A 19933-nucleotide genomic window follows, 5' to 3' on the forward strand; every position below is an offset into this window, starting at 1 on the left:
TAACGCCCAGCACATTGTAGACCTATCAGAAGATGTCTTTTGGGCCAGCTCCAGCTTGACACTGTCCCTAGCTTGGATGGGGCTGAGAGTACACAAACTCTAAATGCAGGGACATCTCTTCCCGGGGCTGTTCTGCTCAAGACAGACAAAATGAAAATGCCCAGAAGAGCAATGCCCTGACTTGGTCTCCTTTCAAGAGAAGGGCTGGGTGATGCCAGCCAGTTCCCAGGGCACAGCCCTCCTCTGCCTCCCACAGAGCTTGCCTGGGTTGTGTGGGTGGGACAAGGCCCTTGGAGCCACAGAGGTTGCCCAAGGAGACATGCTATGCCAGGGGTGAGCTGCCACTTGCAGTACCCATCCTAGAGCAAAGCTTGGCTGGTGTCATGGCAGCTTCATGGAGATGCCAGGACAGCCTATGCTCACAGCAGCCTGGGCTGGCTTCAGCCATCAGCAGATGGCTCCTTCTGGCAGTCGGGGCCCTTCTCAAAGCTCCCCTTTGTTCATTGCTGGCAGGAGCTTGGCTCAAGGCAGTGGTGAGTCACTTGATTAATCCCCTTTGCTTGGAGCTGCTGCCAGGTAATTAAGACATTGACTGACGGTGGCTCTGTGGGACAGGATCAGTGGCTTAAGTTGTGAGCAAAGGTGTTAAGAAGCTAGGGAGCCTACTGCGTTTGAAAGGTCACTGCTGTTGCCCTGGGGACTTGACCAGCCTGCACATCCAGAGAGGGGTAAGTTGCTTCTTGGCAGCTTGGGAAAACAGCAGGAAAACTAACATAGGCTCCCAGGAAAGCTTGCACTGCCCATGTTACCCTTCCCAAAGGATGGAGATCCTTCGGCAGGCCTGAGGAGCCCCATGGAGTGAGCAGAGCCCTACCCAAGCTCACCTGGTGACTGAGGGCTGAGCAGTGACCCAGAGGAGATCTTTGAAGACCCTGAGGAGTTGTGAGCAGAAAGGGTGCCAGCAGTAGATTTCTGGGAGGATGATCTGGACCAGCTGGGAGAGGCATTGGGTATTGGTGCTGGAGTCAGAGACACTGGTTGTGGCTCAGCTGTGTTACCATGGGAGCTCTTGAACTCAGGATTGTGTCGTCCTGGGGCACTTAAAAGTGTTTTTCCGTTGATCCCTGCAAAACAAATGTACTCCCGTGGGCAGTGTGACACCAGCATGTCTCCACCCGGCAAGTCCTTACCTCCAGGAATGTAGGCTGCCTATCCAGGCACCAGTCCCTAGCCCCTGAATCCTCTCTGCTACCCCTTTTGCCAGGGGACCCCCAGCCTCCTGCCTGGCCCAGCCACTCCCAGTGGCACTGATGTCCTCTTGCCATGAACCACTACTGTGCTCAGGACTGAAGTTGGGGAGGACGTGGTCCTCTGCATTAGCCTGCAGACTAGGAGCTAGAGCTGTTCCCTAGTGGGTCCAAGCCCTGTTTCATCAGCTCACACATGCCAGGGAAGGTTTTCCCTGATCCTGTTTCCCTTGCAGTATATAGTCCTTTCAGCAGATGTCTCTACACGCTGTGAATCTGTCTGCACAGGGGAAGAGAGAAGGCAAAAGCAGGGACTTCTCCAGCAACCTGGCAGCAGGGTAGGAGGAGAGTTTAGGTGCTTGCTCTAGAAAAAGTCCCCAGGTCTAGGTGGAGCCACCAGTGTAGGTACCTGTGACAGGGGCGCAGGCCACCTTGGTCTGGATGGAGATGCCGGCGTCAAGTGACTCTGGCTCTGAATGCGTGGAGGAAATGGAGGAATAAATGCAATGAAGCACCTTGGTTCTTCTCCCGCTGGGGAAGGTCTTGCCCCTCACCCCCCAGCAGAGCTTTTTGACAGAAACAGGGTCTCAAAGAGCCCATTTGCAACTGGTGATCGGCACTTGGATGGAACAGAGTTGGGTTGTGCCACAGACCCTTTGGGGCTGGCCCTGGTGGCACCCACTGCGGGGTGTTGCCCTGAGCTAGCGATCTCCCCTGCACCTTGCAGCCTTCATCCCTGTGGAGGCACATCACAGGCTGCACAGACTAGGCCCAGCAGGACCATTAGAACAAAGTCCTGCTTCTACCTCCACCTTGCGTCCCACCTCAGGGACAGCTGGCATGCCCAGCTTGGGCAGTCAGAGCTGGCAGCTGGCTCACCTAGCGTGTTGGGCTGTGAGACGCTGGGACTCTGGCGCTGTGCCTCAGGGGATGCATGGCTTATCTTGCGCTTGAAGGACATGAAGAGATGTTGGCAAAGCTCCTCAGGTACATCCACCTCCAGGTACGTCTTCATGAAGAGGTGAAAGCCCTCATAGTCGATAGGCTGGGGAGGGGGACAGAGAAGGCTGATGGAGATGCCCTGGGCATGTCATGGAGGACAACAGAGCCAGTTGGAGCAGTCAGCATATTGGGTCCTAGTTCTGTTCTGCCCTTGCCTCACTGAGCAGATTCAGGTCTCAGTTCGGCCTCCATAAATCAAGCTCTGTTGGCTCCTGCCTCCTGCGCATGCCGAGCTGCAGCCATGATGCTGGCTTAGCTGTTTCTTGCAATTGGTTAGACCAAATAAATGACCAGAATAGATCTGCACTTAGCCTTTCATTGCAGGGTATCTGGGGACATGCCTTCGTGGATCTGGGAGTTACACCAGGGAGGGGAGTGAGCTGGAGAAAGGCCACAGCAGCTCCAGTATTTTTACAGAAGGGGAAAATCTAACCCCAAACGCCTTGTCTTGCTGCACCCCTGGCCCTGAACACCTAGTTGAGACAATGCTTACATTTTGGAAAATGAGACCTGGGCATGTGGCAGAAGCAATTAATCAAGAGGTGAAAAGTCTATGCAATATACCAGCTGCTATCCTGGAGGGAGGAGATGAGGTGATGAACCTGCCCAGGGGAGCATGCACACTGCTGGGGCCACTGCCTCCCCTCTTTGTGAACCTTCCTCTGCATGGAAGAACCTTCGTCTTCATTCTAGTACGGAAATTCAGTGCAGCATCTGCACTTGCTAGCTGGTTGTTGCTGCAGAGAGCCACTGTGGCCCTGAAGCTGGTGGCCAAGGGCCATGCTGTGCTGCAGGAGCAGAGGCCACCTGGAAGGATGTTACTCAGGGTTGGCAACACTAAGTCGCTGGGACTGGCAGGCTGGCTGCTTCCCTCTTGCACCTCGGCTGTTTGTCACCTCTCCATGGAAGGCAGGAGCCAGGCACTTGTGAGGCGGAAGAGCTGCAGTGGGGTTGGGCTGGGTATGTGTCCTTTGGGAGACTCAGTAAGTTGCTGAGCAACCCTGGCTCAGAGACCTGGGGGAAGGCTGGCTACTGTGAGCCACGTTTGCAAGGGCAAATAGGGGTTTTAACACTGCCCTGTGCTCTGTTCTTTTCTGAAGTGGCCAAGGCCATGTGCAAGGACTCTCAGACCAGGTCTTGGGGCTTCAGTGGGGATGGAAGTGAGAGCCCCTTTTCTCTCCTGCTACTCTAACCTACTGTGAGAGAGGATCTCAGTGCCAGAGCTTGCAGCAAGTTGACAGGATGACTAGCCTCAGGTCTACCGCCGCCTTGGGACACTCGAGCTCTGTGCCCTAGGGTGGCTGGGGAGTTTCACTTTCATATGCCTCTCTTCCTGACACCTAGTGCCTTTGCCTTTGCATGTGCTAGCAACATAAAAGCTCTTGAGGGACACAACCAGCATGCAACCTGGTCTCCTCAGCAGTGGAGCAGGGCTTGGACAGCCCAGCAGGACAGAAGTGGGGTCCCTCCTACATTTTCTTCGGGGAAAGCTGAGCCAGGCCAGCACTGCTTAAAGCCGAGGTGTGAGCGGACACCAAATTGCATAGGAGTGGGCAATTTGATGGAGCTGCAGAAAAGGTGAGGAATGATAAGAGTAGTAGTGGAATGGCACTGGAGAGTGAGAAGCAAAAGGCTCTTGTAGACAGCTTAGGTAGCAGCCTGCTTGTGAGCCTGAGGTCTCTGAACCCTGAGGACACCAACAGATCATAGGGAGCTTGGAGGAGGGCTGATGGTGCTGGGGTTATCAATTCATGGTAGAAGGTTAAAGAACAAAATAAAAACCTCATGGTACAGCCAAAGGGATAGAGAAGCATTGGACTCAGGGGCATATGCAATGCCCCAGGAGGAAGGAGGAACAATGAACCTGGTGTGTACAAGGACACCCAGTTGTCTATAAAGGAAGCTTAAAAGAAACACAGGAAGTTCCACCTGAATATGAGGAAAAACTTCTTTACTGTGAAGGTGACGGAGCACTGGAACAGGTTGCCCAGAGAGGTTGTGGAGTCTCCTTCTCTGGAGATACTCAAAGCCTGCCTGGATGCAACTCTGTGCAATGTGCTCTAGGTGACCCTGCTTAAGCAGGGGGTTTGGACTAGATGATCTCCAGAAGGCCTTTCCAGTCTCAATCATTCTGTGATAAAGGCAGTCCAGCAGGTAAACACTGGACAGGGTAAAAAACTGCCAGCACAGGGGCTGACAACACTGCAAGAAGGCATTGGTGTGAACCTTTCCTGTGCACATTTTGTTTACCAGTGAGATGCCTCAAAAATACTGGATGCAAAAGACACTGTTCCTGCTTTCCATACTTGAGCTAAGCAGGCTGGTAGGGCTGGGCTTGTGACAACCTTGTGAGTTAGATTAGCAGTGAAAGAGCAGGGCAACTCTCAAAGGACAAAGATCCGGCCTGGCCCAGGGTTGTGGGGAGAAGGGCCATGGGGAGGACCATGTCATACCACTTTAGGTGATGGAGAACAGCTCCCAAGGGACAGGGTGAGGAGTATTTTGTTCACAGAAAGGATGCAGGAGCCAAAAGAGACCTTTCCAGCTTTAATCAGGATGTACTCCCCCACATGAGCTGAGCTGTGCTTTGTAGGCATTCAAACTCCCCCAGAGCCCACTACCCCGTTCTGTGTCAGCAGAAAGGCCATGCAGGGAGGAGATGTGTGCCAGGGGAGGGACATGAAGCAGTGGAACCCTCCAGCCCACCTCCAGCCCTGGCGATCATTGTCCTCCTAAGGGGCTCCTTGCTTCCTCCTTCCCCTTGTTCAAAGTCATGGCTCTGATTGGGGATTTTGCTGCTCTCTCCCACACGCAGTTACCTCCCGCGTCAAGAAATTTCCTTTCCAATGGCCTTTGTAACACCAGCTGGTGTTCTCCAGTCCAGGATCCCACAGTGCACTTGAATAGCTGGGTAGCTTTTGTTGCCCCTCCTCACTGGATACAACCCACTGATTTTCTCGTTTCACCTCGTTTCTAGTGATTATGGCCCCCATGAAAGACTCTGTCATGCTGGCACACTAATAGGTTTCTCTAAAAGCATCACTTAGAAAAAATAACCCCAGCCTTCCTTAGGCAAGTATTACAAGGAACAGGGCCTTTCCAAGTCCCAGTTTTGGAAATGCCGAAAGAACTAGCTTTGGAGGAAATGTAAGGGGAAGGAGATGGTATCCCCTTCCTGCTTCTGCCTGGCAAAAAGATGCTCAAGAATACTCTCGGTGGTGCAGCATGCAACCAGCGCAGGATGGTGAAATGGCTGTGGGGTCTCCACAGTGCTGGGATTTGTTGGGATAGCCCTCCCGGATGGGATGGGTTGGCATGTGTGTGGAAGCCAGATAGGGAACTGTTCACCGAGATGCTCAAATCTCCCTCCCCAGGTGCATGCAAGCCTCGATTTGCATGGCCAAATCAGTGGGGTGGATAGGGAAGGATATTGCTGGAGGATGGCTGAGGAGCCACTGATGAGGCTCTAATATGGACCTGGATGTCGGAGTGTCTTCCCTAACCTGGGGAAACACAGGGCCATGGGGAGAGGCTGGGAGGATGATAGATAGCTTGTGTTAAGACCTGCCTTTGCTGGAGTGCTTTTATCTCTGGGAGTTGAGCTGGACTTAGGGAACCAGAAGGCTCCCAGGGGTGTCTGTTGTCCTGGCGTGGCCAAGAAGGCAGTGGAGAAACTGGAGGAGAAAGCACCTTACCTGTTCTGGGTTGTACCTGGCAAGGACGCCATCCCCATGGAACTCCTCCAGGACATCCTTGAGCTTCTTGGTGGAGTCTGGGGAGACAAAAGCATTGTGCTGAGCATGGTGCCAGTGAGCTCGGTTTGCCGTTAGACCACTAGCAGGACATAGAGATGAGTTTACCTCCTGAACAATGAGGTTCCCTCCAGGCCTGAGAGGAGGTTACCCTTGTGCTGTTTTTCTCCCCTTTGGAAGAGGCATGGTGTCCTTGGTGGTGTGTTGCAGCAGGCAACTGCCTGGTTGCCTGAAACTCTCCTCTCCGGCACCACACAACAGTGCAATGTCATGCTCTGAACAGGTCCTGCCTTGCTAATGCTGGAGCTGGTCAACCAAACCCTTGCCAGTCAAATATGCTAGTCCATAGAACCTGCATTTCCCTGCTGGCCTCCTAAATACCATCATTTCTGAAGCTAAACCTAATCCATTCCAGGTTGCTTTTGGCATACCCTGGCCAACCTTAAAAGTGTGGATCAGAATTGGAGAATGAAGGAGATGCAGGGTATGTGAGGCCACATCAGCCCTTTCAGCAGACTCATGTTTCCCAGACCCTCTACACTTTTCTGGGTAGCAAAGTCCTGGATCTAGCTGCACTGCACCACTGTGCCTGGCCTGCAGGGAGCCCAATACCATGGCTAGGACAGACTCAGCTCCCAGGAGGAAAAATCTGCACGGATAACTGTGTGTGCACACCCATCCATGGGGCCAGGAGAGTAGCGTCCTCCTGCAAGGGAGCCACGCTCACTGCTGACTTCCCGACATGGAGAGCAGCTCTGTGGAGGTGTGAGGGTGGCCCTGTATGGCTGAGACATGCGCTTGCTGCTGCTGCTGGCTGGGACCCCTCATGCTGTCATGCTCCCAGCATGCTGTCCTGGTGTCCCAGGGTCTTGCCAGGACAGTATACTCCCTTGGTCTCTTCTGCACATCTCCTTGGCAGTCAGCTTGGCTTAGTACTCCCTCACTGAGAGGTTGTACCCACTGATGCCTTCTTGCTGGTAGCCTGAGTCTTCCCCAGTACTTGCAAAGTGCCCCAGACCACTGTTTGGATGTTCTGGGATGTGTCAGAAGAGACAGAGAGAGGAACATTGGTCTGCATAGATCAACACATAAATAGTAAATTGTCCATATGTTTCCCTGGCTGAGCATCCTCAGAGCTAGAGTGGCTGGAGGGATGAGACACTAGTCCTTCAGCAGCTGGCAAATAAGAGAAAATTGGAAAAAAAAGATCAAGAAGGGGAAGAAACTTAAACCCTAACATTCAGACTCAGACCTCCAAACCTGAGCCCATTTTAAAGGTTCTCTAATACACCAGCCCTGTTAATTAGTGTTAATTCTTCTCTCCAAAGAGGGAGTCTTGCTGTCTCCTGTTCTTCATAGCTCTCTGTTGGGGATAAGGTGTAAATACCTGGGGCTGAGGCTCAGTGCTCAACCATGACTGTCTAGGACATCAGACCATGGGAAGGGGCACAGCGAGCAGTGGTAAGGTGACATGTTGGTGGGACAAGGAAGGCAGGGCACTCTGGTGCCATAGCTGGTCCTGGGACTACAGAGCCCAGATGGGGCCAGTGTATGCATGAACCCTACTGGAAGGTTGGCTCAGGACATATGGGAGCAGCAGAGGGTCTTTGAGGGCTTTGAGGGCTGGTTAAAACCCTAGTGAGTCCCTGGCCCTGCCCCAAGCCACTCTGGGAAGCAAACACTCCATAGACAGGGCAGTGCAGCAGCCCCATGTTCTGCCAGGCAGCCCCATGCTGAGTCCTGGGGACACAGTGTAGCTCCCAGAAGGTGGGTGCCCTTGCAGCTCTCGGGGCAAGGGGATGGAGTATGGGAGGGCCTCTTCACATCTCTGTTGGCCACATTTCCGTGAGACACCTCCCACACACACTGGTGGTGGGGAGGGGTTGCTTTTCACCACTAGTTTCTCTTAATATCTCACCAAAGGCTTTTTCCAATGTTGCATGTTATAAACAGTGTGATCTGGATCGAAGTTAATCTGTTCCAGACACTTTCCATTTTAGAACAACATCCTACAGACTTTTTAAAGCAGTGAGGATAGCTAACCCACGGAATGGATGGAAGGCAGAGACTGGGTGAGCTCTCTGGGGAGCTCCCACCCAACTGCCCCAAAGAAGCCCTATTTTTAAGCTCGGTTGGGTTCAGTCAAGTTTTGAGTGTCTGCAGTGATAGAAAATTCCCAGCTATCTAGTCCTGATCCTTACATCTGACCACCCTCATAGCGAAGAGGTTTTCTTTTATGCCCAGTGGGAAACTTCTGTGCTGTCACTTGTGTCTGTCATCCTTTCAATTAAGCAAGCAAACTTTCAAGAAAAGCCTGGCTCTATCTTCCCTGAAACTCCCTTTAGATAGTGGAAGATAGCACTCACTACCTCTCTTCCCCTTCCTTTCTCCAGGCTGAGCTGACTATCATGGGCTCCAGCCCCCGAGCCTTTTGAGGAACCCTTCACTTCACTTGTTCTGGTCTACCCTCGTGTCTCCTACAGAGGGGAGCCCAAAACTGGCCACAGAAATCCAGATGTGGCATCATAAGGGCTAAGTGGAGGCGAAGGACCACATTCCTCAGCCTGCTGGCTACACATTTGCTGATACAGTTGGGCTGGTAGGTGGTGCTCACCGCTGCTAAGGCATGCTGCCCTCTCATGGCCTGCTTGCTGCCCACCAGGGCAGGAGGGGTCTCCCAGGTCTCTTTTTGCAGAGCTGTCTCCCATCCTGTCCTGTTGCAGGCGTTCAACCAATGTCTTTGTCGGACAGAAGGATGCCACAAAAGCTCTAGGTAAGGTCAAAGTGCTTTGAAGGGGAAGTTGTGGAAAATACTGCGTTCAGACTGTTCATCTCTGATTTGGGGGCAGGGGGTAAGGGTGGTTCATCTGCCTTACCCTTCAGATGGAAAGTACATTTCTTCTGCTAGGCAATATCCCTTCTGCAAGCAGTGCTAACATTCAAAACATTTCCATTTCCCTGATTAGTCCCTTGTGGTTCATATAAAGATGACTGAGTGATGTCTGGAGATGGAAAGGATATTCACAGTTTTATAAAACACCACTTTGCCCAGATTTTTCTCCAACAGCCCTCCTGGAGACGTAGCTAGGAATGCTGCAGCTCGCCTCCCCGAGCTTCCAGACCACAGAATTTCTTGCCAAACTTTGATTAAGAAAATGAAGATGCTGCATATATTTTGAACTCAGCATTACAGATGGCATTTTATTGTCTGTGATTAAATAAAACAGAGACGGCTTTCTGGAGAGGCAGGACGAGATTCAGACAGTGATACTCCACATACATCTCTGCCCACAGCCCCATCTTGCATTGCCTTGGACGCCTGCGGTGCGCCTGGGAGACAGGACCTCGGGGTGGGAAACAAGGGTAGTTTGCATGGTTTTATTTGGAGACAGAACTCGACCAGGACTGTCAGTTTTGACCCAGCTTGCCTCAACCCTAAGACATGGGATGGGTTTAGAGGTCACAAAAGGAATGTATTAAGCAAGTCAGGCTTTGGTGCCAGACTGGAAACAGGAGGCTATAAACAAAACAAACTGGAGCCTTGGTCCTATTCTAAGTTTAACACCTGGTTACTACGCTGACTGTTTACACTCTGTTATTTGGGAGCCCTGGGACATGTCCCAGCCCTCTGGACAACACTAGGAGGCTGGGAGGAAGCCAGAGGTTCAAGGCTTGCATGCGCTGCCTGGGTTCCCCTATCCTCTCCCATGCAAACGAAGGAGCTGAGCTCATCTTGGAGGCTTGTGACCTCTGCAAAGCAATGCGCTCAGATTTTACAACTCTCTTCTCCACTGTGATCCTGGCTGGGTCTTCTTGCTCTGCCTGCCCTGTACTCTGCACCCTCTGGGCAAAACTATTTCTTCTATATTACCCACCACAATGAGCACACCAAGTACAACTGCTCTCCTCTACTCACGACCTCAGGGACATCATTAGCTGCTTCTAATGCCAACACAGTCTTCGCAAAGGCAACACCTGAAACAAGCTGTAGAGCAGCTCTGTGTTTAGGAAAAGCCAGTCTGCTTTTCTTGGGGGCATTTTACTTTCCTAACAAACACGAGGGCCACAGAGGAGCTCCAGCGCTGGCCACACCACAGGATGCGGGCAGGAAATCCTGTCGGGCTGCAGGCAGCGCTGTGGCACGAGGGGACACTCCAATGCTGGGAGCCGAGGGGGCAGAAGGTGCCTGTGCTCCCTCCACCATGTTCCTCATGACACAGAGCTGGTCCCAGTATGGAGAAGGAGACATGCCCTCACCCCTAAGAGATGGAAAAGTACTGCCCTCCCTACACTCCCCTGCCAAGGGAACGGAGATAATTTCAGATCAGAGCCATCACTGAAACTACTAAAAATATGTGAGAAGAGCTACTTTATAAGCTCTGCTGGTGGAGGGTGCTTCCTTTAAATGCTGTTTCCTGGAGGCTTGGGGTCCCCAGAGGTGACAGATCCTGCTGTGCCTCCCTGAACTCCCTGGCTCTACTGGCCTGAGTTACTCCGCTGCCACAAAAATAGACCCCGATTCCACAGGGAAAATTTTCCTGTGCTTAAAATCCGAGGAGAAAGCCAAGAGGCGAAAGCCCATCCCCATGGCTGTGCTGCTGCAAACACACAAGACACAGAGCTGCCTGGCAATGGGTTTTGCAGCCACCTGGCAAGGCTTGGCCTCATTAGCAGGGGTGGGAGGAAGATCCGTGGGGTGAGCTGTGCCGAACCCTTTCCCAGGACCGAATTTGCCTGCACGACCCGTAGCAGTTAGTTCCCAACCTCAAATCTAAGACATCATCCTGTTGCCCAGCAAGGCAGCAAAGAAGGGTAGGAATGGTCCAGTATAGACTAACGGGACTTGTAAACCCCCCCATCTTCCTCCCAGTGATGCTCCTAATCCCCATAGCCCCCCAGCATGGGTGCTGGCTGCCGTGGGGTACTCACAGTCGGTGTACTGCTGGAGCTGAGCAAACTCCGCTGGGCTGAGCGAGATCCACCCGCCATCGCTCATCGTTGCGGCGGCCACAGAGCGGGACGAGCCGTGCCACGGCGCCCGCAGCTGTCTGGGCTCCTCGCCGCGGGGCCTGGCTGGCCGCCGCCGTTCACATCAGCGCTGCGAGGGGGGCGGCGGGCTCTCGTCCTGCAGGCGCCGGCCCCGCGGCCCCGCGGGCAGCAAATCCATGGGCTTCACAGCAGCCGAGCCGAGAGCATCCATTCAGCACCCACCTCCCTGGAACGGGGAAGAAACGGAGGCGACAGGATGACTGAGGCTGCTGCCTGCCCGCAGCCACCAGCGCACGGTGACTGGCCCAGTGCCGGCATCTGTCTCGGCCCCGGCACGCACGGAGCTAGCCCCTGCTCCGACTGCAGTGATGGGCTGGCACAAACGAGGGTGAATGCAGCCAGGTGCCCCAGGGTGCCTGACCGTCCCCAAGGCAAAAAAAAAAAAAAAAAAAAAGAAGAGAAAGAGCTTCTCACCCATCAGGCTCCACTATGCTCAGGCAGACTCACTGGAGCTCACTAAGAAATAATGCAGATGAGCCTTCCCTATCCAGGCCATAACGTCCTGGGGTGGGAGCCAAAGCTTCCCAGCTAAATCTCCAGCCAGAGGTGCTTTGCATAGTGGGACACAGCCTTTCCAGGTCTTTAATCGCCACTTTTCTCCCCTGTGCTCGGCCCAGCCCTCTAGCAGAGGGCTTTAAGAGATGCTACGAACAGGAGGGATTCCCTAGGCTGGATAAAAAGGGAAATGCTGGGATAAGGCAGCAAAAAATGCTCTGCTGCTTCCAGCTAGATGTTTGCCAGGTGCATTTTCCAGGGGAATTCAGCATGCTCCAAGCAGAAAGCGCTATTAATTAGCAAATAGCTCACAAGGCTTTGAGGGCAGGAGATCTGAACAAGTGGAAACTCAGACCGTGCTTACAGCTACGAAACTGGTCACGATCTTTAGATGCCTCCTGGGGCCAATAATCATTTCTAATGAAAACCTCTGCTGAAGATTGGGTGAGGGGGAACACGCACAAATAAGAGACGTGTTGGAGGAACCTGTGCCGTAGAGGAAATGTCAGGAGGCCTCAACAGAAGTGGCAGCCTCCAGCCGACCGCTTTGCAGGCTTCAAAACACATTAGCTTCTTCACTTAACTGAATCAACTGCCGAGGTTTGGGGGGAAATGTCAGCTTCCCTGAGACAGTTGTTCTTCAAGAAGCAGATGAGAGCAATTTGATCTCGATTTTAGGGCTATCTCCCTGCTAAATGTTGCCTGCCAGTTTTCCACCAGCCTGATTTGACTAAACGGATCAAACAGGCCGCGGGAAATCTGTAAAAGGCCAACTGACCTCAGGCAGCATCCGAGAAGTTCCCTCATCTGTCACGTTGAGCTGGCTGGGCTGCCCGTGCCACCTTTTCATTAGAGGGACAAGGCATTTGATTAAGGCGAATGAGTCATGTCAAGCGGGGAAGCGGAGGGGAGGGTGTCGATCAGATGGACCCTTCGCATCCATCTCCTTACACCTCTCACCTCTCCTTTGCTAACAGCTACTTTTGAAAAGGCAAACTGCTCCAGATGCAAGCACAACCTGAGCGCTTGGTGGCTTCTGCAGCCTCCACTCGTGTTGTTTACCGCATCTGCTGTTCCATTTTCCTGCAAACCCTCCCTAATTCAGAGAGCAGATATGACACGCTTCACACAGCTTTTGGTAGGCAGGCAAAGGCAAAAAAAAGTGTTTGGTGCTCTGGTTCTCCCACCGCTCAGCATTTGCCGCCGCAGCGGTGAGCAGCTGGATGCACAGGTCCAAGCTAGCGCTGGGCGCTGGCCTTGACCCTGCGGTGCGCAGCTGTGCGGGACCTGCGGCACTGCCCATGAAGCTCGGCTGCTTTCGCTTGGCCCTGCCAGTTTGCACGGGCATCTCCAACCCGCTGCCTTCCATCTTCCACACCTTCCTCTCGGGTTTGGGGAGGACTCGATCTCCTCGTGGGAGTCTTGCCAGAAGCATACCGCAGAGAGGGAGGAGGAGGAGGAGGAAAAGGCACGGGATTGTTATCACAAGGATATTAGCTGGAGGGGCTTAACACATGATAAAGATAGGTTTGGGCCCAAATGAATGATACTTCTCCCAGAGCACAGCTGCTTTTAATAGCCCATCGCTGCAGCACAGTTTCTGCCTCCTGCTAAGAAGATGTGGCCACCTGGCCAAAGGTATGGAGCAAGAATAATTTTCTTTACTAATATTATTTTGCCTCTTACACCCGTTACTGCAAGCACCCTGGGGGCTACACAGGACACAAATGCAAAGCCCCACCTTGGGGGAGGAGGAAGCACCCTAACACCATCCTCAGAGCTATGGAGAGGACAGTGACCCACTACCATGGGGCAAAAAAGCAGTGCAGAGCAGAGCATCCACAGTTGCTCTCAGATGGTGGCCAAGAGGGTTTTCCAAATGTAGGAAGTGAATACCACCAGCCTCGTAGAGAGTAGGTAAAAACAAGCTCTCCAAGAACTGTTGTTGCCCCAACACATGGAGAAAAGCAAAGCAAGCTCCAAGGGGCTGCTACTCCCCCAGGCATAAGTCTGCTGGGGCTAAATGACCCAGATCTGCTTAGCCCTTGCCCCCTGTGATGCTATACCGGCGACCGCGAGCGCTAGTTTGGAGCAAAACCTGCTTCGCTGCCATGCCCTTCAGAGCAACCCTGAGGAGATGATGGAACCGTCACCACAGGGGTAACGGAGATCAAGTATTAAATGTTCCAGCTGCATACGTTTTTTCTCCTTTGTTTCAGTTAACAGCTAAGGTGTCAAGGAGAGAGTGCTGTGGGATGCTCTAAGGATACAAATGAGACATTAGCTCTTGGGGGAGAAAGGAGAGCAGCTTTCCGAAGCAACGGAAGCCCTATAGCTTATTACCCCAGAAGCACCAGCCATACCCCCAAGCAACCCGGAACGTCAATCTGCAGGGATGTGGGGTGCAGACGTGGTATGGCCAACATTCTGGGCAGCTGTGGGGCCGTGTGGGCAACCCGAGCAGCTCTCCAGGCACCCACTGTGCCTCAGGGTGGCCAGCCCCAGAGCTGGGGTACCAGGGAGCAGGGCAACCGGCAAGCAGGTGGAATTCATCTCAATGCAAATTGACCTATTGGGGATCTTGCTACCCCAGGGATGCTCTCTAAGATTTAGACAGCCACTTCTGTCCCCCAAAAGCTCTTCTGTGGCTCACCTGCCGCTGTTTTCCATTCCCCTCTCCCAGCCCAGGAAACATTTGCTCTACTTAGAAGTGATAAACACGGCCATAGGGAGACATGCTCCAGCGTTTCTGTGGGCCTGCAAATGAGACGTGGAGCCAGCGTGCTGCAGAAGGGCAGTATGGCTTCCTGCAAGCAACCTCAATACCTCTGATATTAAATCCAGGGCTGAGGAGCAGAACCATGTTCCTCAAGCTAAGAAGGCCTTGAGGCAGTGATGGAGGGAAAAAATGTGTCTGGACAATCTAAATAAATATGCATTTTCCAAGAAAAACATCACAACAGGAAATATCTGGGTGCCACGGGGGTATTTGGCAGCGCCGGGACACATGCTGCGGATGGGAGACAGCCCTGAAGGTGGAACCACTACCAGGGCTCTTGTGCTTAGGAACCCCATCCCACGGCCTGTGACTCATCAAATGCAGCACCACACTGATGTCTCCAATCGGGAGTAGGCTGGGCACAATGTTTTTAGGGATTTTTCTTTCTGATTAGAAAAAAATCCCTGAAGTGTTCCCAAGCTCCCATTGCTTTCCTAGGGTTCTTTGCCTTGGGGAACAGGACAAGCCAAAATACTGCGTTTGAACATTTTCAAGATGAAAGTTTGTCTCAAGGTATCTCCCGGATTGGTTCAGAAGAATTCAGGCTGTAAGAAACCCTCTCCCAGTGTAAACGTGCTTTCTCCTCCACGGAAAAACAGCTGTTTAGTTTGACCTGAAACTAATTTTTTATCTTAAATTTATACAAGGAGCAGCTGAGAGAGCAGGGTTAGCTCGGCCTGCAGAATAAAAGGTGAAGGGTGGGATCTAGCAGCTGTTCACAGCTACTTAAGACAGATCCAAGTGGCAGCATGAGAAGTTCCCATTGGGCATAAGATTTCCTCCCCTTGATGGCGGTCAAACACCAGGAGAGTTGGGGGGGATCTACATCCTTGGAGATACTCAGAACTTGCTGGGACAAGGCCCTGAGCAACCTGGCCAAGGTTTGTAGCAGGCCCCGCTTTGGGCAGGTTGGACGGCAGCTCTTTGGAGGGCACATCCAACCTCCGTCTTCCCGCAAGTCTATGAATTTCAGCTCCAAGCTGAACTGCTTTCCATTCCCTGCCTCCCAGGCTCTGGAAAACCCTCAAACCTCATGAATCCAGGAGTGCTGCCAGTGGCAGCCTGCTAGATAATGTGTACCAAGCCTCTCCTCTGACGGATGGCAGTAAAGACATTCATCATTTCTTTTAACGAAAGGTTACAGGGCGCCACGAAGGAGGACAAGAAAAGCAAAGCAAAGCACAGTTAATTGGGCCATCCCAGGGGCTTTCCCCCAGCAATTTCTGGAATAACAAATGCTACTTCTGGCATGCCGGTCTTACATTGCAGGAAGGGAAGGAATAAGCCTCCCTAGGAATCCAGCTGCTGCTCATTTGGGCGTCCTCTGCTTTGTCAGTGGCAAATTATGTTACATTAAATCAAATTTGCCTCTTTCTAAAAATAGCTCCCCTCCTAGTGTTACAAATAACACCGGATTTCCCTACTGTTGAAAGCAACTACTGGGGAACGTCTCCTCTCGCCCCTCCGCGGCTTTGTGCCACTGCCGCGGGGCCGTGTGGTGTGCTCCGAGCAGCGGCCACTCTGCGCCGCCCGCGTGGTTTCTGCCTTTTTGCTCAGAGCAAGCATCTTGCAAGACGGGACTGCGGGACTACGAAAGCAGCTGGGGGAGGATGGACAAGCTGGTGGGGAGAGCCGAGCTCCGAATGGTAGAGGGGAGCCCTGGGCACCATGGCTGGCTCCGTGGTGGCAGGGAGAGAAGCTGGCTCCGCGCGAGCCGCGGCCCAGCCATGTATGGCCTGAAATGCTCAAGCCAACAACGGAGAGGCTGGGCCGGACCTGGTGAAGGGCCAGGCCCCCCCATCGGCGAGTGGGGCCAGCGGGGCGGGGGGTGGGGGGGAGGAGGAAGAGAAGCTGCGGCCACCCCATGACCCAGCTCCGAAGTATGGGGAGAGGGCACGTCCCCACCTCCCGCGGGAAAGAAATGCCACTCAACGCCCTCGCATAGAGGTGGAGGTGTTTTGCTACTGGCCACCAATCCCATGGCAAGCTGTATCCTTAGCAAGGCCTTTTCAGGTGAAGTAACTTTTGGAGGAGCTTGTTTTACAACAGGTCTCCTTCTCGTGGTGCACCTCATCTGCTCTCTGTAGGCCCACTGCTGGGCTGTAGCTAGCGATGGTGATCTAATTCCAAAAGAGCTGGGGCAGAACAGCTGCAGGCAATGCTTATGGTGGGCCACCAGCTTCCAAGCACCTGCGGAAGAGCCCTTGCTCCTACAGAGTGACTCAAGAGCCTTCATCTTTCAAATGGCTTGAAAGCCTTCCTGGGATGTGTAGAGCCATGCCTGGAAGATGTCTGCTTCAGACACCCATTGGGAAGGAGACAGACTGTCTCCTCAGGCTGCAGGAGGTTGCATGTAAGGAGGGAGCGTTCCAACCACGCAGGCGCATGCACACACATAAGAAAGCTGTAGCTTTCTCGTAGATCCGATGTGCATCACGGCCCTGAAGCCAGGCTCTTTTCCGCATCCCTCGCTGCCAACTCAGCCCACAAAGAACCACAATCTCACTCGCAACATCATCTCCCAGGGCAGAAGCAATGTGGGTCCCTGCAGGAATGGCATTTTCCAGCATGCTCAACCCATCTTTTTTAAAGAGCAGCCTATTTTTGCGTTGTACGGAGGAGAGGCCCCTTAGGCAGTGGGTGGAGCACGAATCCCTCCTGTCCCACCACACCAAAAAGCCAACCAAGTCACGCTCAAAATATTTTCTGCAATTACATGAGAATGCACTTTTCTGCGTTTTGCCTGGCCTGCCATGGCCAAACCAGAGCAGAGCTCACTGGATGTGCCTTTTTCCCTTCTCCTCTCCTTGGAGTCCTCCATGCTGCTTTTTTACTACACGTTCCCCTGCTCTTTAACTCCACACAGAGCCCTAAACCCACATTGCTGTCCAAGTACTCCACAGTCGCAGGCCAGTTCACCTCTGCAAGGCCACGTACCATCACGGTATGAAAGCACCGAAACATACTGCCAAAAGGCAGCCAGGTGTGTGATCTAACGAATGGGCTGGGCCCCACGCTGCGTGGTGGGCTGTGCTTCCCCAAAAGAGCCTGACCGACAAGCCCTGGCAGGATGCTCCACGCAAGCCCTGCTCCAGCTGGCCCCTTGAGCTGGGCACCTCTCGTTGGAGGTGCACTCTCGGCCGTAGTGATACAGCCCCTTCCCTCCTGGCACAGCGGCTTTTCAACATGCGTTCCTGCCAGCTGGTGAGAGCTTCCCATCCCACCTGCCTGGCTCCTTGCAGTTGGCAGCACTCCGGCAAAGAGAGGCAGAGGTGGTTGTTGTCGCACAACCCAAAAAGGCATATACATCTGCCAGGAACACATTGCTGGGCCTCCATGCCCACCTCCTGGCTGCACGGCATCCTTCCCTGCAGAGCTTTTAAGAAAAGCAAGTAACGTTTTGCTACGAGATGCTTTGCTCTCCCTGGCTGCTGGGGTTGGAGGACTGGCAAAGCTAGGGAGAAGAGATATCCATGGCCACCACAAGCACTTACGTGTGGCACGTTTTATCTCCCACACAGCTGGCCAGCAAAATGGAAAGAGGCGGGCTGCTGAAGGCGGCCCACTGGGTCTGGGGTTGAGCTGTGAAGGCACTGACTCCGAGTGTTAACAGCTGGTTGTGAAGGTACCTATGGTGCCTGATGGGCAGGCTGGAAGCAGATCTCAGCTCAGCCCAGCCCTGGGAGAACAGCAGTGAGCTTGCCTAGCCCTAGTGCTGGTGCTGGCACCTCGTTCGGCCTGCAAGGGCCAAAACAGCTCGGCTCAGACACTAGGACTCATGGAATATCACACCTTATTGCTGTTGTCTTTTTGCAGAACGTTTTTTCTGTTTGAGTTAGGAACAGGCTGGATCCAAGCTAGGACACCTTTTGAGCAAGACAAGTCACCTCACCACTACCATTGCAGGTCCTAGATGGACCACTGCTTGTCTCATGGAAAACTCTCTTCCCGAGTCAGACAGATGAGCACTGTTTCACTGTTTCATCCTGCAGCCTGGGAGCCTGGGAGCCTTCCAAGGCTACAGCAAGTCTCACTCATCAGACCGAAATTTCCCACCGCCAGCAGGGGTAAGCCTGTTTTTTTTTTTTTTTTTTTTTTTTTTTCCTTTTGGGAATCCTGTGGCAATGACTCCCATAGGTTAACTGCACCTTGCATGGGAAACTACTGCTTTCCAGTAGCTTCGAAATTGCTGCTTGCCCCTTTCATCCACTGAAACAACCCGAAGAACAAGTTCCAGACCGCCTTTCTATATGGCTCAGCATGCTAAACGTCTCCTGATTATTCTTGCTCTCTAAAGAAAAAGGCCACAGTAATTTTTACTTAACGAGAAAGACACCATCGGGCTTTTCTGGACCAGCAACACAGGGAAACGGCTGACTCAGGCTGTACAGCTACTGGCTGAAAAGGCGCGTGGTTTTGCATCAAAGCTGAGACCCAACGCACGTTCACACACCGGTGAAGAGCCGGCCGCGTGCAGCCTCCGTGGGAATTAGAAGGCTGCATTAGAGGCTGGGTGGCAGCCATGTTCTCAGCCCCTGGGGAAAATGTGATGCTGTGGCGTCCTTCCCTGCCTTTTAGTGTGTTTTTTCCCCCAGGGCTGAGCCCCAGCGCAGCGCCCGGGGAGCCCAGCTCCGGCACCCGTGTGCCGCTCTCCGGATGCTCCCCAAACTGCTCCCACCGCGGCCCCACGGGCCCGGGGTGAGGGGGGAACCGCGCGGGACGGGCGAGAGCCGCAAAGTTGCTGCCGGCCTCGGAGGAGGAGGAAGAGGAGGAGGAGGAGAAGGGGCGGTTTGTTCAAAAAAGCAGAGCTCCCGGGCGGGCTGGGGCTGTTGCCACCGCGGTTTATTTTGCAGCTGGTTTGCAGAAAGCCGCTTCCCCCCACCACCACCACCATCACCACCTCACCTCCCGCTTCCAGCCCCCCCTCCCCACCCCAGCTTGGGCAGCCGCTGTCGGGGACAACCCCACACCCCCGCCGCGCTCCCCCCGCGGCAGCGGGCTGCCGCCGGGCTCTCCCCCGCCGTCGGGGCCGCAGCGGCGGCAGCGGCGGCGCTGCCGCAGCCCGTTCGGGGCTGCAACCCACCCGCCCGCTCCCCCCGCGGCACAGCCAGTGCTGAGGGAGTGGGGGGGGGTATTTCTTTCCTCTCTTCTCCTTCTCTTCCCGCCCCCCCCCCCCCATTTCTTACTTGCAGAGCAGGCGGACAAGCCCGGGCGGGCGGCCCGGGCCGTCGGGGCGCCGCCGGTGCCCGCTGCCCCGGCGGCCCGGCGCGGAGGCGGCCGGCGGAGTTGGCTGGGGCGGCAGCGGCCGCCGCGGCTGCTCGCCGACTTTTGCCTGTGCGGTCTGACAGCTCCGGCTCCCCCCTTCTTAAGGTGGAGCCTCGGCGGCAGGCGCGGGGCTGGACCGATGGGCGAGGAGGGATGGCGAGCGGGGGGCCCCCCGCGGCGGCGCTTCCCTTCGCCTCCCCCCCCCCCCCCGCCCCCGGCCATCCTTAAACCGCCAGGCCAAATTGCAACTAAAGACATAAAAAAGATTAGGTTTCCAGCTCTTTTATTTATTTATTAATCCCTCCCTCCCCCTCCACGCTGTCGCCCGTTTCGGTAAAAACGTC

The 19933-nt window shown here is 54.0% G+C and overlaps 1 protein-coding gene across 4 annotated transcripts in view; it reads right to left on the reverse strand.

The window, feature by feature from the left end:
• The window catches only part of DGKG (diacylglycerol kinase gamma), a 51502-nt gene extending 31927 nt beyond the window's left edge, over positions 1 to 19575 (reverse strand). The window contains exons 1-6 of one of the 4 annotated variants that reach the window (XM_062583226.1): positions 19511 to 19575; positions 10931 to 11216; positions 5945 to 6021; positions 2127 to 2292; positions 1657 to 1719; positions 885 to 1124 (exon numbers count right to left, since the gene is read on the reverse strand). In XM_062583226.1, the coding sequence (XP_062439210.1) occupies positions 885 to 1124; positions 1657 to 1719; positions 2127 to 2292; positions 5945 to 6021; positions 10931 to 10997 (613 nt within the window). In that variant the 5' untranslated portion in view covers positions 10998 to 11216; positions 19511 to 19575. Of the gene's footprint in view, positions 1 to 884; positions 1125 to 1656; positions 1720 to 2126; positions 2293 to 5944; positions 6022 to 10930; positions 11402 to 19510 lie in introns of those variants that run through there. The other 3 variants (XM_062583228.1, XM_062583227.1, XM_062583229.1) reach the window with 3 other exon arrangements.
• Positions 19576 to 19933: the final 358 nt, after the last annotated feature.

The sequence above is a fragment of the Rhea pennata genome, chromosome 9, assembly GCF_028389875.1.
Source record: "Rhea pennata isolate bPtePen1 chromosome 9, bPtePen1.pri, whole genome shotgun sequence".
NCBI lineage: Eukaryota > Metazoa > Chordata > Aves > Rheiformes > Rheidae > Rhea > Rhea pennata.